This window comes from Cololabis saira, chromosome 7 (assembly GCF_033807715.1).
Source record: "Cololabis saira isolate AMF1-May2022 chromosome 7, fColSai1.1, whole genome shotgun sequence".
Classification (NCBI taxonomy): Eukaryota; Metazoa; Chordata; class Actinopteri; order Beloniformes; family Belonidae; genus Cololabis; species Cololabis saira.
In genome coordinates, this window is record NC_084593.1 from 38,705,960 (window position 1) to 38,726,895 (window position 20,936).

A 20,936-nucleotide genomic window follows, 5' to 3' on the forward strand; every position below is an offset into this window, starting at 1 on the left:
AGAAAAAAAAAAAAAAAACATTTAGCGGGATCTCAAAAATAGACTGGAGTGATAAAGAAGCAATTATCACAATCCCACTTTCACACACCAAAGACACACTTCTGCCGGGAGCATCTATGTGATCTTCACACTGAAATTGATGTAACCTTGTGCAAAGTCTTTTTTTAAGTTTAACTTAACAATTATTCGACCAGTGCAGGAGCTGACAGAAACAACGAGGTCAAACATTTCCACAAGTCTGCTGCCTATTAAAAAAACACAAAAAAAAAATAAAAACAAAGAAAAAGCTAGATAGTTTACCTTTCCTTTTGAAGGCAGGACTGAGGAGCACCAGCGGGGTGTTGACTTCTGGCTCCGAGGAGCCTCCGTGGCTGCCGGTCTCCGACATGCCGTGGTCTCCACACAGCACCAGCAGGTAAGGCAGGGACCCCTCTGCTTCCTGCAGAAACACACACCAGGGTCAGTGATCCCCGTCTGCACGTGCACATGTAGGAGGGCTGCCTCAGACGTGAACTGTTCAAGTCTGGAAGTAAGTGTCGGATAATGAACAACATATCCAGACAGAAAGATTGCTTAGAAATCAAAGCTGCTGGAGTGGAGGACTGGGTGCGTCAGAGGTTTTGGGTGTTATGCTGGTTACATTCAACAGCAGGACAAAAAGGACGACATTAAGATTATCATTTCCAAAAAGGAAGCCAAGAAAAACTCTCCAGGGCACAGTTTCATCCCGTCTCCACACAGAAAAAGAAGCTGTAAAGCCCGTTAACAAACACGAGGGCTGAATTCTGTTTTGGGGATGACAGACTTTGATCAGCCTCGGTTTCTTCTTTAAGTGATTCCCTTTCAACTGGAGTCACAGAACTCTCCCTCGACTGTGAATTTGACAGAAATGAGTCATGGCAGAGGGGGCTGGTTTAAGAACACAGCTACAGACGTTAAAACAAAAACAAAATCCTTCTACAGATTGCAATACTCTCAAAAGACCTTTCCCGTTTCAGTGCAGTATCATACAAACACACAGAGCAAGGTTTCATTTATTATTCAGGATGGCTAAAGTATTGTATTATGCATACACTAATGGCCTGAAGGGCGAAGAAACTCAATGATTTCTGAACAGTGGACATCATTTCTGCCTTTGCGTTTGGAAGCCGAGTCAAATAAGACTGTTTGGTTTAAAGCAAGATGACTTCATCTAAACGCAGAAGCAGAAAATGGTCATATCAGCACACATTTTCATTTTTGAAGACTGCAGAACGGCGTCTGAGCTAATCGGCGCTCACACGAGCGATCGCAATTCTGTCTCAGCACAAAAGGAACAAAAGACAACCTTCTGCCCCACATTTTACCTTTCGTTGCTTGTTATAAATGGCGCTGGACTCCAGAGACCCAAAATAAATAAAGAAAAAAACAACTTCAAGATCAGAACTAAACCCTGCTGAGCTCCACACAGAGAGAACCTAATTACTGTGGACAGTCACTCAGATTTCCCTCATTTTCCTGGCGATGAAAGCATGAAGCTGTGAGTATTTGGGAGACTTCTTTCTTTTTCACGCATTGCATCAAAGCTCTAAACCAGAGGACAATGCTGCTGAGTCAGATGGTAGTTTTGTGTTCTTCAAAAGCAAACCAGCAAAAAAAAAAGAGCGAGCAGAGTGACTTCCATTTCACAGTCAGTGAACCCGAGCAAAGGCTACTCAAGCAGAAAGAGGTTTGATGAAAGGTTTTAAAAAGTAACTACATATTTTACGTTAGGTGAATTAATATTGCCTAAAAAAAATAAAAACTGCCCACATAAACATGGGTTAGAAGAAGAAATAGTTCCAAGTATTAAAACTAATGGCAGCTCAAATATATTAAAGCCCGCTGTCGAACAATAAACACATTTCTTTAATTAATATGAAGATGCAAATATAGTTGCATCTCAATGTGTTTTGTTGAATATATTATATTTATATATGAAGGGAGATTAAAAAGAAAAAAAAAGCAGCTAAATGAAGTATATTAACACGGTAAATAATGTGTTTCATTAGTATCCCTTACAGGACTCTGAATCTACCGTACATGATTTTACGCTAAATTAAAAATCAACCTTCCAATCTATAATATGAAGAGGAGCAAATCGAAGCTGCGTGCTCTCCATTAACACAAAGGTCAGACTGAGGTCTTCTCGATCGGGAGGTCCTGCTTTGCAATCTTGTTTTGATGGGACGTGCTGCATCTCTGCATCTCTGGAGCTAATGCATCTCTCTGCCCTGATACGAGCCCAGCCAAATCAGCAGCTCGCATCACATTACAACTGGGGTTTGGAGTGCTGCACCCCCTTTCTTCAGTGCGGCTGGAGCCAGCATTCCTTCGAGGACTTTCAAGATGCAGCAGCGCACAACACGCCGCTTGTCAGAGCTTGTGAACAGATTTAAATATACTGACGGGATGGGATCACACCTTGCAGCATGTTAGCAGTATGATCTGATCAGAGGAAACATTGTTTTCAAAGACGTCCTGCAAGACACCACTGGGCTGAGGCTATATTTAGGCCACACTTGTCGTGTAGACATTTTTAAAAGAGGTGGCACATCCTTCTCCAGTGTTGATAACGTGACACTTTCAATGAAAGAGCTTCCTGTGGATTCATATGGGGCTGTAACTGCCCTCCATCATGCAGATATCGCCGTGCACAAAGAAAATTAACACATGTTGGATGGAGTGAAATGTAACAAAAGATGTTGTATAATCTATGTAAAGGCAAAGATTAAGTGCTCTTGACTTCTGTTCTCGCTGCTATTTCAGATGCATTAAAGGAATTGAAGAAACGAGGGAGCCTGGAGTCGACCTAAGTGAGACAACAGCCATGAGCAGCACACACCTGATCTAGGGCTGGGCGATATATCGAGATTTTAATATATATCGATATATTTTCAAACGCGATATGGTACGAGACAATATCGTTTTATCGAGAGAAAAAAAATAAATAAATAAATAAATGTTTTATGAATTTGTGACAAATTGACTTGAATGTTTTATTTGAGATTTGCACAAATGTTTTGTTATTTGCACAACTGTCAACCTCAGTGGAAAAGTCTGCCTGTTACTGTCTACATTGTATTAATTGCACAGTGTATTTGAATTTAATTGTTATGCAGGAAAGGGATATTTGTTTTATTTTATTCAAGAAGCATTTTTATTCTATATATGCAGGCATTTTATTGTTATTTAATTTGTTTTATACATTTTGATATTGTGCAGACCTCTGTTAATAAAGGAACCTGTGTGACATTTGGCACGACGCTTTGTATTAAAACTGACTGTTTTTTTAAGGGTTTGCCTCAGAAAAAATTAAGCTAACAGAGATGCTATGCTATAATGCTTTGGGGGAAACCCCAATTATGGCACAGAAAAAATATCGATATATATAGAGTATCGCCATTTAGCTAGAAAATATCGAGATATGACTTTTGGTCCATATCACCCAGCCCTAACCTGATCCCATGATCCTCAGTGGTCAGCCCTACAGAGATTCAAAAAATTATAAAAATCTTAATCCCTGGGGTCGAAAAAGCATAAATGACCTGTGCAATTACAAAACTGTCCAAAATTACATAAACTTTCACAGCTAGCATCCCAGTGTTCTATACACTATTGGTTATTAGTTCATATTTGTTTATTTCTTTACTGTGATTGCATAAAAGAGTAATGCTGCATTTAATGTCTCTTAAACTGACAGACTAAATTAAAGCTTCTTGTACTCATCAAGTGTTTCATCCAAAACAACATTTTTGAATGTGACTTTTTGCAGCTTTTCTGTCTCAGCAGCAAAGTAAAGTTCAACACTGTCAAGTCTCCGTCTGGGTAAGACGCCAAACATGAGAGGCTGCATCATGTATAGTTGCATAGTTTTCACCCCAACTGCACCCCCAGCCTGGTAAAGCAGCAAAGAGGGATCACAGTGCTGACACCATGGTGCTCCGACCCTGACGGAGAACAAGAATCACCAAATCTGGGAGGAGAGTTCACAGGTGAGGATCCACAGACCTGCTCAGCTGCAGCCAGCTCCAGTTTGAGCCGTAGCATACACACCCATCACAAACTCTGCTTCATAGAAACAGCTACACCCTCATTCTGCACCCAAAGTGAGGCTGAGATAAATGATTCAGTGTAAAGATGATAAATTAATATCTCCATGGATGTGGACTTGAAAACTGAGTCAACCCTGCACTAAAACAAAATTAAAGTTTCAATTGTGCGTTTTTCATGAAACTAAAGTCTCTTTTAAACATTTGACATTTGTTTTTTTTATTATTATGCAGCTCTGTAGTTTGAATTTAATTGCAACTCTTTTCTTTTTATTTGATTACACCGAACACGACTCTGGAAAAGCTCTCCTGAAATCTTACTGAGAATATTCCACGTTCATTTATTTGAGTTGAGAATGTTTATACTAGGCTATAATATTTGTAAACTATGCATTCTGTTATAATAGTGAAAAGAAATGTGATCATTACATTTATGATATTTGTTCAACTATCTAAACAACTGCTTGATATTTTCCAAGTGGCCAACTCCTTGTTTCACATTTATTGCTACATGTACCTTGGTATAAAACAGCTGCTATAGAGAAAGTAGCAGCTCAAGAGACTTGATTTATTATTGTCATTATTCCCACTGAAAACATCTGGCTCTCCAGCAGCTTCGTGCTTCATTTCATTTTCTAAGCTAGTGACTTTATGCGTTTGCCCGGTGACTGTAACAACAGCAAGAATGAAGCTGATGATCAATAATGGTGCAAAAAAATGAAACCCTAAGACTAAAACCAATATCCTCATATGCAAGGCTGAGGGACGTGCAGAACTGGCTCTTTAGTCTGTCTGGATTTTCCAGACAGAATAATTGAGATCCGCTGCTGTCACGTCGGTAAAGGGAGATAACGCTTCATGATCAGGTAGAGATGAAAGCTTTCATATGAGAGTCCGAAACTCTGTCCGTTATAACCACTCAGATCTTTGCACCAACTTTCACAGTACACTGAAGTACCAAGGAAAAGCACTGACATTAACGGGAGTCATCTTTAGGCCCAATCCCAATACACCCCCTACTTTTCTTCACTAGCCCTACTTTCTACCACTAGCCCTCCCTCACTACCACTACCCCTAAAAAAGAAGCCACAGATTTTAGGGCACTTGAAATCCTCCCAGGGGCCTGTCCCAATACTCCCCCTACTCCTACTTTCAGCACCACCCCTAAAATCAGGAAGCCGAGAGCCAAAAGCTGTTTTAATTTCAGCTGTAGCGATGTTAATATGCCACTTTATTAAGTTTTAATATTTTTGCAGACGTAAAAGTAACCGTTAAGATCCTCAACCTGGGACCAGTTTATCCAAATAACACCTGTTAAGAAATTTGACCCGATGTTTTCGGAGATGAGAAGAGCCGCCGGCCCGGGGCAGCAGCAGCCGGAGTACAGACGTGATCGCGGAACCATAAATCAGCCTTTATTCTGGCGAGGTTTGACAAAGACTTCGCAACAACGGGCAAATGAGTGATTCTGTACATTCACTGAGTGAATATTATGAAAGTAAAATATATATTTCTCGCTAGAAATGTAATCAAAACGCATTTTTATGCAGAAACTAACTCAAAATATTGATTTTATTCACTAAAAAAAATAAGAAATGTCCACCATGTTTTTTTTTTTGATTCAGTCCGCAAATGACGACGAAAAGTATTCTGGGAAATTTTTCTAGCCCTAGATCAACTAGTGAGCATCGGAAATCCCTTGCTCCGTAGGGAGAGATTCATACACTACACTAGTTTTCTTCACTACCCCTAGTTGGAAAGAGGAATTGGGACACCACTACCCTCACGGGAACGCGCAAAATTTAGGGGTAGGGCTGAAAAGTAGGGGTATTGGTAGTATTGGGACAGGGCCTAAAAGTAGCATCAGAAAAGGGACTACCTTTGAAATGAGAGCGCTATGGATCTTCTTCAGGACGTCGTCCATCTCCAGCAGCTTGGGTTGGATGAGTGAACTGTGGGGCCCGCTGATGTGACCGATGTGGTCCAGGCCCAGGTAGTGGAGAATCAACATATCCCAGTCGTCTCTCTTCAGCGTGCTGTCCAGGTGACGGGTTACGTTGTTGTCCACCTGTATGCAAACAAACCACCCTTCTGCTCAATTTCAAGATTTTAAATTTGGTTCCCGTTACTCAAAATTCACAAAATATTTAAAGTGTTAAGGACATTTGCCAAAACCTGTGATAAAGAAACAGGCATTGTTTCCCTGTCAGGGCTCAGAAATGCCACACTTGTAATATAAATAGACAAGAACAGACTGAGCAGAGAGCTCTCCTGTGGTATCAGATAATCTTTCCGTTTGATTAATTGGATGCCATCGCATCTTTAATGCAAATAAGTCAACCTTGTGGATGACACAGCCAATGACTAACTCCCAGGCAGATATTCAAAATATGTCTAACATAGAAACAGTTGCATATAATTGACGATTAAATAATCATCTGTTGCAGCACAGAAGTCGTTTTAATCCGTCATTGACATTAGCAGGAAAATACATCACTGACAAGCAGCTTGTGGGTTATAGAGTCGGGCAATGGTTTTACTCGTACATACCTCAGTGTAGTCGGACACAAAGAAAGAGGTCGTGCCATCGTACTCCATGAAGTGCTTGGGGAACAGACGCACCCAGGTATCATCTCCATAGAAGATTATCTTCTTCCCTGCTGTTTTGGCCTGCCAGATAAGGTTGTCTTCCAACAGTGCAGGAGAATTCAGGTTCATTACCACATCAATGAAGCCTGGGATGCTGCCAGTGGTAAGAGCCTGGGGAGGGACATGTTTTTGTCATTGTCCTTTGAACAATAATCGCCTTTTAATGGTGTTATGCAACTTTTCAGTTTCATCATATTAGCCCAGTTAATTAAGATTTGCACTACAGTGTTGTGGTTTGTAAAAAAAAAAATATATATATATATATATATATATATATATATATATATATAAAGCAATCTCCTAATGGACAATCAAAAAGTATCAACTCCTTTTTGATCTGATTGGTTACTCTCTTGATGCAACATCACAAACAAAACTAATTTCCAGTAGTCTCAGCGAATTTTCCTGAAGCAAATTGAGAATGAAAAGCCAATTTAGTAAGATAGATGATATTTATGAAATTCCATTTCTACTCATTTCATCATAAGATCTCATATAAAAACGCTACTGGCCTCTATTTGAATGACAAGTGCAATTCAGCCTCTTTTGTAAGGCTGGAAAAAGTCTGGCGCATCGTTGAAAGGGAGGTAAAGAGGTCTTGCTTTTATGTTCTGATGAAGACTTGACTTTTCCCGATGCTGGCAGGAAGCACCGTCTATTAAACCCCCTGTGAGGTGCCTGGAGCGGAGCCTGAGATCCTCCAGCGCGCTCAAAGATCCCGGCTGCAGGCGGCGCTGACCACGCTTTACTGTGCAAGAGCCCAGATGTGACTGGAACTGCTGAAGGGGCTGAGCTGGCACACTCTTCTCAATCACATTATTGTACCCTTCAATTGCTGCTGTTTATCCTCACATAACCTAGTTTCCTGCTCCTGATCAGGGTATTCTGTTCATCTTCTAGAAATGGGCTGTCTTGGATAAGAACTGTATTTCAGGTATATTAACCTTTCTGCTAATCTATCAGAGACAAATATCAGTGAAAGAACAAAAGAAAATGAGACTCAAAAAAAGGGTAGAAATGGAGATGACAGAAACTTCCAACTCCTTCTTCATATTCTGTTGTCTCATCAAAATACATCCAGGATCATTATTTTTGATTGATCTAAATGGTGATGTACGAGAACAGAGCTCTCCTCTGGCACACAACAAAGTTTATGTTGCCCATTTATCAATGACAGTTCAGTAGACACATAAAACTAAAGAGTTTTTGTTTTCGCCTGACTCACATAGATCTTCTGGGAATTGATGCATAACATTTGAAACTAATCTTGAGAGTTTTGGTGCTGAGATAAATACATCCTTCCAGAGCGATAGTTCTGCCTGTGCACGTGTTTGTTTCATGTAAGGACGGATGGTCTTGATGCTTGACGCAGACTTCTCTTTCGGACTGTTCATCTGCAAAGATGTCTTTAATCTCTTAACAGAAACTGACTGCTGTGTCATCAGAAATGCCAGGCCACATTGTACATAGATAGTTCTTGCGTATTGTTTCAAAGCTCGGTGGAAAAATTAGCAAATAGGCTAAATCTTAACGTTCCTCAAGAAGCCAAAATTGCACTGGAAGATGCCCAAACGAATCAGTGACTCAACAACATACTAATTACAGGCCCACAGTATGTGTCTAAGCTCGCCATGTGCCACTGAATAAATGTCAGATAAAATATCAGTGGGGTATACAGACACTTCTGGCATGGTCCTGAAAAACTTGTAAAAGTGCCAGAACGCGGAGGGAGAGGGCTGTGGTTCAACTGGAGCCTGGCAACAGATAGTTCACTTTCCTTCTCAGTAATTACTTTCTGTTTGCTACTCAAAGAAAGACGTTCTTCCATTAACTGGAAAATATTCTCAATCTTCACAGGCCTTATCCCAGATAATGCTCACGGAGATTATATTCCAAACTTATTATGCACCGCGATTGGTATGTTCACCAGGCAAACACCGGCATCTCAAACACCTACTGTTACTGTTACTGTTCTGATTAACTGAATTTGGTTTCCACATCCAGCACCTGAGTACCGTACAGCGGCTGCTGCCAGACGGAGGCTGCAACCCGGCCGGATTCACCTGCATGCCGGAGCCAAGGAGGAGAAGACACTTTCCTTTTCTATTTACAGTTAGAACAACCATCTAAATTGGAAAAATCTAACTGAGTAGGAGGTCCCAGCAGCTGTTTGCCACCCAGTCAAAAACTGAATATAACCCCATAGAGAAGGAGCTACATACTATAATTGAGTTTTATATCCATAAGATGGTTCATATCACTTGTGCTATCACTGCAAACAATTTACATTAGTAAAACGTGAAAGTACCTGCTAATTATTGACTGTGCCACTGACATTTTATTATTTAGGTCAGTTGGCTGTGTCACTGCAGTTAATTGGATATCAGGCAGTAGTTGACAGTTGGTTGTCTCATGCCACCTACTGGTATCTCACCAGCAATTGACAACCCAGACTAATTATGTTTTCAAAGCCTGCAGACTAAAAGAGTTTTTGACTCAGTTCATCACTCTGTAATCTGCTCACTTTAAAGCCAGTGACCAAAAACACGTCACACTAGCCCAATACCAGCCCTCAGGCCCGCGGCAGTGGTTTCTCAGTCCTGCTTTGAAAATAATTACCAAACATCCTTTATTTCATTTTGAAAAATAATGTCAATATATGGAGGAACATAAAGGTAAAATTATGACATCAAACCAAAGCCCCAATGGAAAGAGATTAACTGGCCCTCCCCAAGGACTCCAGTTGGACGTAATCCTAAAAATCTGATTTAAAGGTTTCTGGAAGGCAAAGGAACGACTCTAGTGGTGTCAGAGATCGAGTCATAAAAGTTAAAGAGCGCAATAACAGAATTTATATGCAAAGATAAATATCTTTACAGCATTCATAATGATGATGATGATGGCAAAATAATACAAATAAATAAAATGTAATAAATACATTTAAAAAAGATTTGCTGAATAACACTCAATTCAGTACAAGTTTCAGTTGAAAAAAAAAGCAGCTGCCTTGAAACATTAAAAATAAATCAAAAAGGCTCCAAAAGCAAATCTAGAAAAGTTTAATCGTAGGAATTCGCAAGATAAATCTTCTTCATTGAAGTCTTCATACAGTATTTTTTTTTCTTTTAAAAAAAAAAACCCATGACAAGACATGGTGGGTGTGACGAGTGACAGCATGTCCTTTTCCAACATCGTCACAGCATCTTTTTTAAGCCTTTGGATTATGAAGAAGCATCTGTCTCCCTGCAAGTCCACATAAATCTCTCTCTGCTTCATCTCATCCCCCCTCCTCCACATCAAGGAGGACTTGCTTCATTTCACGACAGGCGAGATCAACTCCTTCATAGAAATACAGCAAAACCTGCCTGATAGCAATTCACTTTGTGGACAGTTGACTTATTTCTGTACTTTTTTTTTTTTTTTAATACTCTGGCAGCTGGAGGTTTTGCACAAAACGACATAAAATACGACATCAGCACTTGATCAAGCAGTTTTTCCGCAGAAATTGAACTTCCTAGACAATATTTCTTAGAAAAGCAACGGGCTGTTGATTTAAACTATAGTAGTTTTATTGCAGTCAAATAAACGTGGAACCACATCAGTGGTTACACTTATAAATAGCAGACATTTTATTTTAGTTCTTGTGACATTTCATGGATTAGAGCGACAAGACATGAGCAGAAACAGAAAGATGTGTTTCCACCCCATGTGGGGAAAAAAGGGCCGTATCAAGTGCTTTTCTGCAGAAAGCTTTCGCTGCTCACAGATCGAATTCTGACAATTATTAACGACGACTCATTAAGTCCAGGGATTCACATACATTTCCTTGCTAAGATAGCTGGCCACGACTACAACTGAATAAATCCAGACAGTTTAGAAAACTGATTTGTAATCTGGTCATATTCCCAAAGTATTTGACATAATCATTGACACTGATAGGTTTGTGAATCTCTTGGTATCATATGATGAGGTCCACTTGCAACATTAGGGAATAAACTATTTTTGATTTAAAATTCTCTGGAGCAAAAGAGTACTTCTTTTGAAACCTATTTATGCCAACTGTGTTATAAAAAGCACAAGTTATTCTGAATATAAAAGACTAGAATAGTAGAAGTGTGTCTAGGTTTATGGAAGTTTTATATTTACATAGTTTTATCAAGAGATGCTAAAGAAAATTTTACTCCCTTTTACTTTCCAGAATATTGCCAGTAAATTTCTTATTATAGCCAGTCTAGTATCTTACCTTGTGAATAATGTATGCATCATTAAACTGAAGACACATTTTATAACACCAATATTTTATAAATGCATAAAAGCACACATTTTACAAATGTGTTAACCAAGTGCGGAAGAGTCTGCAGCAACTTTTGTGTCAAAGTCCATCTTTTCTTCCTTCACATGAAAAGAAACTTCCTCAAACTCTACCTTTGTATTTTTGCACAGCTGAGGTCTAACTGTCACCGTAAAATGTTTTTAATAAAATAAAGCAATGAAAAGAAACCCTGACATATTGTATAATAAATGAAAGCCTTTGTTGTCCATTCTGCTGGACGAGAGGTCTTCTGAGATAAAACAGGTGATGGATGGGGTTTTTCACTTCCCGTTCAAAATTCACTGAGCATTTTGTGGAAGTGGTGCAGTGAGCACTGGTCAACTACTGCATTTTAACCCGGTGTTTATCTCCAGTTTCTGTAGACTCTGGTTTCTGTAGTCAGGTTCTGGAACCAATCTTATAAAAGGAAACCGGACCTTGTTCCACCAGGTGTGACGCTGGAGTGACGCTGGAGTGACGCTGGAGTGACGCTGGAGTGGGTATCTTGGAGTCTGTATGTTGGGGACTTCCTCAGTGAGGTTCCCTGGGCCTTCAGGTTGAAGAGCACCATCTGCACCCATGCAGCAGCAGTTCAGAGTACCCAGACTTCCTGGAGTCAGCAGGAAGTGCAAGAGTATGGGGTTCTGCGTCCGTCTCTATGGGCCATCCAGTCCCTATACAAATGGAGCTCAAGTTTGGCCTGCATTGGCGGAAGTGGGTGGGTTTTGTTCCAGGTAGGAGTTGAATGCCACCGGGGCTGCCATTTATCCCTGAATTTCTAGGCATAGTTATTGTAGGAACAAAAAAAGGCCGCTGAGGCCGCTTGCTGACGAGTCACTCAAAAAATGGGAAAAATAAAAGTCTGTTGAATTGGTGCTTAAACTGATCCAGGTTTATTGTAACAAAAATCACTTGGCAGCAATCGATTATTATAGTGCAAAAATAAAATAAACAATGAATATTTGCGTGGCTGAAGCAAAGCAAAAACGGTGACGGTCAACAAAAAATATATCAGCCTACAATATGAACGCTTTCGTTTGTCTTCCACCCGCCACCACACAATCAAACCAACCAACCAACCAATTAAAGCCACACCTATAAGCCCCAACGTGATGACGTAACACAAGTATAATTTCAATTTATCCATAACTTAAACTTAAAGTACCATATAATTAAGCAAATCAAGAATGTTCGGTTTTCAGCAGATGACGTGGTCCTGCAGGAATGGCAGGAATGAGAATCAGACCCTCCAAATCTGACACCATGGTTCTCATTAGGAAAAGGGTGATAGAGGAGTGGACTGAAGTACAGGAGTTAGGGTATCTTAGTGTTGTATTCATGAATGAGAGAAAAATCAAACAGGAGACTGGATCAGTATGGTATCCTCCCCTCACCTTTGATCACAAGTTATGGGCAGAGACAGACAGAATGAGTTTGGAAATATGAGAAGCTGAAATGAGTTTCCTTTGTAGGGCAGCTGAACTCTCCCTTCGAGTGAAAAGTTGAGTGACCCAGGAAGGACTCAGGACAGAGATCCTCTTGCTCTTTCACATCGAGAGGATCCCACAGGTGGTTCAGGTGTCGGGTTATAAGGCCTCCTGGGGGGTTTGGGGGCATGTCCAACCACAAGAAGCCCTTGAGGCAAACCCAGGACACATTGGCAGGATTATATTTCTTGGCGGGAACACCTTGATGTCCTCCCAGAGGAGCTGGAGGAGGTGGCCGGGGAGAGGGATGTCTGGGCCCATCTGCTTAGCCTGCTGCCAGCGCAACCCAAATGTGGTTGGATAGATGGATGGGAGAGTAAACGGAGGCTGTTCTGGTGCTCCTGTGTCACATCACTTCATTCATCTCTGTCCACTGTCTTCAATACTGCAAGAAATGATCTCTGCCCCCCTTCCTAACCCACTGCTGAGTGTGCACCCTCGTGGCTTCTACTCCACCTTTCTGAGCACATTTATAAGAACAACACTGTATATATTTACCAGCAAGGCTCCAATCTTCTCACGTTACAACAGCTTGATGCTGTCAGCACATCCATTCATTCTACCACTGCTCAAGCATGAATATTGGCTTTTATTCTGACCTCTGACACTCTGCCTCAGTATTAGCTGACAGCTTGCACCTACAGCAAATTGACAAGATGGAGCTGCTGCTTTTGCTTGGTAACCCCCCCTCAAAAACAAACAACCTTTTATTCAATCTACCACCATCAACAACATGCTGACACTCTTTCCCAGTCTGTTTACAGCTGCGTGTCAGCCCAACCAACCGCCACACACCGTGACTGTAATTCCCTCCTCGATCTGCATCCCACTGATACATCGACAAAAGCATGAAAACACACCACGTTTTCATGCTTTCAAATAATTTCATTAGTTAAAGGATGGAAACTCAGCTCTGTTAAAACGTTCCTCTCTTATTCTTTTAAAATGTTTAATGGGACTCACAAATAATGTCATTTCTGACACATGAAACGGCACTTCCAACGATGGACTGAAATGACATACCTGTTTTGTTTTATTATTTTAATTGACAAAAACAGAAAAAGAGGATGCAAGCAAATAATATTACTGTATTGGGTTCAGATTTCATCCCATCTTAGCGACGGCATGCCATTAAGTGATTCCCTACCGGAAAAGCATTGAGTCCAAATGTGCTTGGTGTGGAGTTTTATGAAGCTTTCCAAGACATCCCTGCACCTCTGCTGCCAAGAAGGATTTATAGCAATAAAAAAAAACGTCTCTCATCTGTCAATGAAGTTAATATTTATATCCTATTAAGACAAAGTTAAAGATGAAAGCAACAGGAAGTCATGGGCCCACTGCTCTGATCATTTACAACTTTAAGATAATTACAAAAGCATAATCCATCCTTCTCCGGGACACATGTTCCTTCGGGAATATAAGCATAATTCTTAATATCCTGTACACTGGCAATAGAGAAGATTTGATGTCCATATGGCACATTTGACATGACTGAATTGCTATACCTCAGTGGGATTGACAACACAAAAAAAAAGGTTAATACAATTTCGACAGCCCTGCCGAAAATAAGTAAAAGGATTTGTGTGTTTCATTGTTGTTTTTTTCCTTTTAGGGTGGATGCCGGGTCAGTTTTCTAGTGTAGTGTCAGTTGTACCGACTCTGCAGAGTTAATGTTGGCCCGTTTAACTTCCCATCAGCAGAATCTGTGCTGTTGTACCACCGCAGTCACGTTCAACTCTGAAAGCAGTTGCAGCTTAAACTTGAAATGATTTGGTTTAAGTGGTGCAGCTTAATTATTCATACGCTAACTAACAGTACCATTGGCCCGCTGATTTTAAGGTCAGAAATCATAGCTTCAGAAACTCAGACGTGCAAGTTCATAAACTCAGAAACTCTGGATTTTTTTCCCCAAAATTAACCTTCCAATCTCATCCTATATTATTTCACTTCAAGTGACCCTAATAAACTGGCATAATAATAATAAGCAGAAACAAAAGGGACAATATATCCACAACTATTCTCCCTCAGATGTGGACTTGACCAAGGAAGAACCTGTCCTCCCTGATATTTAACACAGCCCTGCAGGGCCTAGCAGTCGCCCTTGGGGGGGACTCAGACGGTAAGGGCATTAAATTTGGAGGTACTAAGACATGCGTGGCTTAGTTTGCTGATAACTCTTTGGTTTGGCTGGCTGAGCGGAGCCAGAAGTGTCTAACCCAATATTGTTAGATTATGTAAATAATATTAGCACTTTGTCTGGTTCTAGAATAAATTATGGATATGAGATAGTTTAAACAATGACTTCCTTGGGTCTTTGCCTTCTAATATCATAAACAATCATTTTATATGTAGAAAAAAAAAAACATTTGCAGAAGCAGCAGAAAATCCCATCTCAGCCAGTAATGAGTCTTGACGTGGATCTTCTCTATAGGATTGAATATTTGAAGGCTGTGTAAAGACGGTAAGCTTACCAAGGGTCTTACATCATATTCAAAACATACACATGTTGATATGTTGATCACATCTTTCTTCAACATGACTTTATAACAACGTCCTCTTTAGGAAGTAAGAAATCGCAAACCACATCTACAGGTAAGGCTAACCTTCACAAACCCATGAAGAAAAGGTGAACCGTTCTCTCTTTTGCATTTAATGTTTACGCAAAAATGTCTTACTGAACTGAAACAAAAATATTATTCTCGACACAAAAGTTGCTTTGCACAAAAGGGATTGCTAAATGACTAAATTTAGTTGAACGATGTGGTTTGAACAGGCTAAAGGGAGGTTTGAACAGTGTCGGCTATCTCGTGTAGTTAATGCAGCATCAATCCCTGTCCTAGTTATAGTAAATAACTGTAATTGCCCTGGTTCAAATAATCAGTTTAATCACCTTGTGGCCCAGATGTAATTTGGAAGAGAGTATGTTTGGACATTCATGTGATTTACGCGTGATGGTTCAATCAGACACAAACTAGAAAAGTGGGATAGAAAGATGTCACGTTCATAACCAAAGCAAGATCTCACTAATGACTGTCTGCTGCCTTCTGCAGGATCCCCAAACCAGATGATGAAGTAGCAGATATACAATTTTGAGGTGGGGACAGCATACAGGCACTCTTGTTATCTAGAAGGGTTTAGATTAATTTGTCAAACTACTCTGCTTGAACATCTACACTCTACACTCAGCAGCCACTTTATTTGGTCCAGTATGTCCCCACTCTCCACTCTGAAATCTCAGATTAACCCTGCTGTCTGGTAATGAAACGATGCTGCTGCTGATGGCACATGGCTGCACTGATTTTATTTAGAATGACATGCTGACAGTCTTTGAAAACATCAGTCTTATGGTATTCCTGTATTACATGATTGTCATTACTAATATAATAAACTGAAATGACCCTTAAAAGGTTAACAACAGAGGGGATTTTTCCTTTAATACTTCTAACAAAATCCAGTGTTAATAAACTTTTGTGAACAAATTGAGTCCGAGGAGATGTTTACACAACTTTTGGTTTTTCTCCCACTAGTGGAGTTTTTTTTACCTGCCACTGTTTATGCTATGTTTATGTAATAATTGCTCGGGGGTCATGTTCTGGGTTTCTGGAAAGATCCTAGAAACAACTTCTATTGTAATAGACGCTATATAAATAAAACTGAATTGAAAATAAAAAAATAAAAAACTAGTGACGCTAGATTCATTTATATTAAGCCGTGTATTCTGATAATTTCATTACTCCAACCGTGCTGTGGTCCTAGAAGAGTAGAAACATTGTGATGTGACCCTTTTCTCAGTTCATTTCTTGGATCACTATTATTACACTATTATAAATACGCTATATAAATAAAATGTATTATTATTATTATTATTACTATTATCTAAATCAGAGGTTCTCAACTGGTCTGGCTTTGGGACCCATGAAAAGCCATGACCCAAATCATGAAAACTTAAACAATGAAAAGTTTAAACTTCAAATTGTACAGAAGTAACGCAAAATAAATAAGTGCATTAACTGAAAAGTAGTTCCAAAAAAGCTTAGAAATATTTGGTTTTAGCAGACTACCCACTAATTGAATATACCTTATAACAAGCAGTGCACTAGTAAAGCTATTCAATCACCAAATCAAGATTATAAAGCTGACGTAGCAATCAAAACATCATTATTAACAAATTCAGTTGGTGTTGTCCTGCAAAATACATGAAATAAAAAGTACAACAACTGAGTGGTAGTTCTAGAAAGACTCAAAAAAACGTAGCTTTACCTGAGTGTTCCCTTTACCTGGGGAAAAGGCCCGCGACCCACCAGTTGAGAATCACTGATTTAAATGATGTATAATAAAAGCTCATTTGTGTTCCTGTACAAACACAGCACAGGTACACAGATCCTGAGGGACCAGCATACAGTTGTGTGAAAAAGTGTTTGCCCCTTTCTCATCTGTTCCTGAATGTCTTTGGATGGCAGCATGATGTCTAGTTTTTGAGGATCTTTTGGTTTACTTCACTTTGTCAGGCAGCTCCTATTTAAGTGATTTCTTGATTGAGAACAGGTGTGGCAGTAATCAGGCCTGGGTGTGGCTGGAGAAATCAAACTCAGCTTTCCAAAGATGTGATAAACCACAGTTAATTTATATTTTAAAAGGGGAGGGCAATCACTTTTTCACACAGGGCTATGTAGGTTTGGACTTTTCTTTAACCTTAATAATAAAAACCTTCATTTAAAAACTGCATTTTGTGTTTACTTGTGTTATCTTTGAATAATATTTAAATTTGTTTGATGATCTGAAACATTTAAGTGTGACAAACATGCAAAAAAAAAAAAATCAGGAAAGGGGCAAACACTTTTTCACACAAGTGTAGATCAGTCAGTGCAGATCACATCCCCAACGTGCCCCCTGTGACCTCACCTTGATCCTGGGCATGGTGACCGTGGGGGCTCGTGCCTTGGCCACGAAGCTGTGGGATGAGCCTCTCTCCACCTGGTGTCTGGTGTAGGGCATGAACACGCGGCCCTGGGGCCCCAACACAAAGTCCTCTCGGAGGGCGTCCACCAGCATGATGACCACCCTGCTGAACAGGGGCCGGGGGGCGGAGGCGTTCGTGGAGCCACCTGTGATGAGAGGACAGGTCTGGTGAGTTCTGGGCAGGGGACGGTGGACTGGACCGGAGTGGGGTGGGTAGGGATGCCAACTCCCTGATAAATAAATAAGGGACACCTCATTTGCAGGGCCGGCCAACCCGATTGCCTTCATCCTTCCTGGCGTGATGAATTTTTTTAGCCCCTTTGTTTGAGTGAAACGATTTTTTATTATTTGACTCGAACCTGAATTGAATTAGATGCATATTTTTCAATGCCATGAACACATGGAAAACAAATTATTATCCAGTAATTCACTTTAATACAAAATAACAAAATGAAGTATCTTTCTTAAACAGAAACCTGTCCTGCTTAACTTAAAATTGTATAAATTAAAGCTAGGGTCTACGATTTTACATATTGTACATTTTTATCAAAATCATTTATAAGGTTGTTATGGCCCAATAGTGTTACCTATGAAATACAATTAGCAAAAAGAACCAAAAGAAAATACTTCTTCTATCTGCTGTAATCCTGCAAAGAAGTCAACCAATAGGCGCCATTCTGCCCGAACGGCGCCTATTGGTCAATCTGCTTGAATGTCAGTGATTGGACAGTCCTCACCTACTCCCCGCCTCCATAAGTACGGCAACACGTCCTGCTGGCTCCTGTACCAGAGGGGGGGTGTCGGAGGCAGGAGCTTCATGTGAGGCAGAGCACAGGGGGGAGGGAGTTTGTGTGGGGAGTAGGTGTCTTTTTAAAAAAAAAACTCAAGGTCGTAGACCCTAGCTTTAATATAAAACAATAGAAAGCAAGCGGAACATCCATTCCGTAATAGTGCACATTTTAACAAAAGTGCAAACAGAAAGTCTGTAGAAAACTTGTAAACATACTTGTGCCTCAAAGGCCATGATAATAATATATGATGATAACTTGTACTTATAGCGCCTTTCAAGGTACCCAAGGTCGCTTTAGAAAAGGGGGGCAAACAAACAATACAAAACCAGGGAGGGGACCTTAGCCTATTCAGGGAAGGAAAAGGAGAAGAGGTGTGTTTTGAGGTGTGTTTTGAAACTGTGGGGAGTGGGGGAGTGGTGGATTTCAAGGGGGAGAGAGTTCCAGAGGGGGGTGGGGGCAGCCACGCTGAAACCCTGTCTCCAAAGGTTTTTAAACGGGTACGGGGGATGGAGAGGAGTCTGACATCAGAAGACCTCAGGTTCCTGGATGGAGTGTATTGGTGGAGGAGGTCGCACAAGTATTTGGGGTCAGTGAATGGAGGAATATGTAGGTGAGAAGGAGAATTTGGGGAGACTAGGACCTGGACCTTGGGGGGACTAGGACCTGGACCTGGACCTGGGGGGGACTAGGATCTGAGGGGACTAGGACCTGGGGGGGACTAGGATCTGGGGGGGACCTGGACCTGGACCTGGGGGAGACTGGGGCCTGGGGGGACTGGACCTGGACTGGACCGGGGACGGCTCACCTGCCAGCGGCTCCCTCGGGACGTCCTCCGGCCGGCTCCTGGAGGGCAGGGAGGACCTGACGGGGACGGGGAAGAAGCCCCGCAGGAACAGCACGGTGCCCACCACCTCACACAGCAGGATGAAGGAGGCGAACAGCGACGAGCGGACCCTCATGTTCGGGTCCGGAGGAGGAGGAGTGAGGATGAACCTGTCGGACCTGCTAGATGACGGAACACATGCCTATCCACACGGAACCGAGCTGACACACACCACACCAGCTACAACAGCCCGCCTTGGTCCACTAGACTACCTACATGATCAATAATACCCTGTTAAATTCAGATTAGAACATTAATACCGGTTATCGTTGTTCAGTCAGGATCTTCCGCGGTGACAACACGGAACTACGGGTCGGACGCAGGTCCAAACTACACACACGCGCGTTTCCTCGGCGTCATCACGTCCGTCGTCAGATACAAGAAACCCAACCTGCTGCTAAAAGCAATACAGGACTGTCTCAGAAAATTAGAATATTGTGATAAAGTCCTTTATTTTCTGTAATGCAAAAATGGCATACATTCTGGATTCATTACAAATTAACTGAAATATTGCAAGCCTTTTATTATTGTAATATTGCTGATCATGGTTTACAGCTTAAGAAAACTCAAATATCCTATCTCAAAATATTTAAATATTCTGTGAATCTTAATCTTAAACTGTAAGCCATAATCAGCAATATTAAAATAATAAAAGGCTTGCAATATTTCAGTTGATTTGTAATGAATCCGGAATGTATGACATTTTTGTTTTTTTTAATTGCATTACAGAAAATAAAGAACTTTATCACAATATTCGAATTTTCTGAGACAGTCCTGTATATTTTTAATCAACTATGAAAAGTTTTTCCCTGTATCCTCTGACTAACCTTTTATTTATAACTGTCTTGACCTTTCCTTATTGTTTTCTATGCATCTGATTCTATTCCTCATACCTGTTTTATTTATTTATGTATTTATTTTATTCTCCATTTATTTACTTACTCATCTTTATTATTATTATTATTATTATTACCTTCATTGTCTATATAATGCTTCTTATTCATACTAGATCGTTTTTTAATTTACTCCATCACTGTATGTGCTGTTCCACACTATTGTATACCTTGTTGGTGTTTGTATAGCAAGATTTGCTAATAAAGTTTAAAAAAAATAATAATAATAACAATAATAATCCAACCTGCTGGCCGGCAGGCTGCTGAGAAGGATCCTTCTAACAGATTTATTCAGTTTGGAGCAAGAAATTCTGCCAATATTTATGAGTGTTATTCTGCATATTGAGAATGTTGCTCCAAATCACCTGTCACAAAACATACAGCATCTGCAGAAGTGTTGAGCATATAAATGTGTCTAAATAAATCAAACTCACCCAGCAGATATGCATCTCCATCTGTACCAAGAAATAGATGTAATATTGTAAAAGAGTGTATGACACTGACAGGTTGATAGAACTGATTGTATCCAGAGGATGGCTGTTACCAGTTATTTGTGCAACCAAATCATCACTAATCCAAAATTTTAATGAAAATTTTAATTTACAACTTTAAATTCTCAATATATTGTGTGTCAAAACAGCATATTGGAATGTGAAACCATCTAAGGGCTTGTCAATAATTTAGGGAAAGAGCAAGTTTTGAAGTGTTGTGCAGCTGATTCAGTACCAACACATCAAGTTTCTTTTGATGTCTGCATGAGAATACAGGTTATTGCCAAAAAACTATATGTATAGAAAATGTGTTGATTCCTCGACAGTTCAAATTGCAGTGAAACTTTACTTATTTGACAAAATCAAAATAATAATCTGTCTTAAATATTGGACAATATCAA

The 20,936-nt window shown here is 40.3% G+C and overlaps 1 protein-coding gene across 1 annotated transcript in view; it reads right to left on the bottom strand.

Moving 5' to 3' along the window:
• The window catches only part of pigg (phosphatidylinositol glycan anchor biosynthesis class G (EMM blood group)), an 84,052-nt gene extending 64,591 nt beyond the window's left edge, over positions 1 to 19,461 (bottom strand). The window contains exons 1-5 of the mRNA XM_061725858.1: positions 19,074 to 19,461; positions 17,421 to 17,623; positions 6,621 to 6,830; positions 5,950 to 6,138; positions 301 to 439 (exon numbers count right to left, since the gene is read on the bottom strand). Of these exons, the coding sequence (XP_061581842.1) occupies positions 301 to 439; positions 5,950 to 6,138; positions 6,621 to 6,830; positions 17,421 to 17,623; positions 19,074 to 19,227 (895 nt within the window). The 5' untranslated portion in view covers positions 19,228 to 19,461. The remainder of the gene's footprint in view (positions 1 to 300; positions 440 to 5,949; positions 6,139 to 6,620; positions 6,831 to 17,420; positions 17,624 to 19,073) is intronic.
• Positions 19,462 to 20,936: the final 1,475 nt, after the last annotated feature.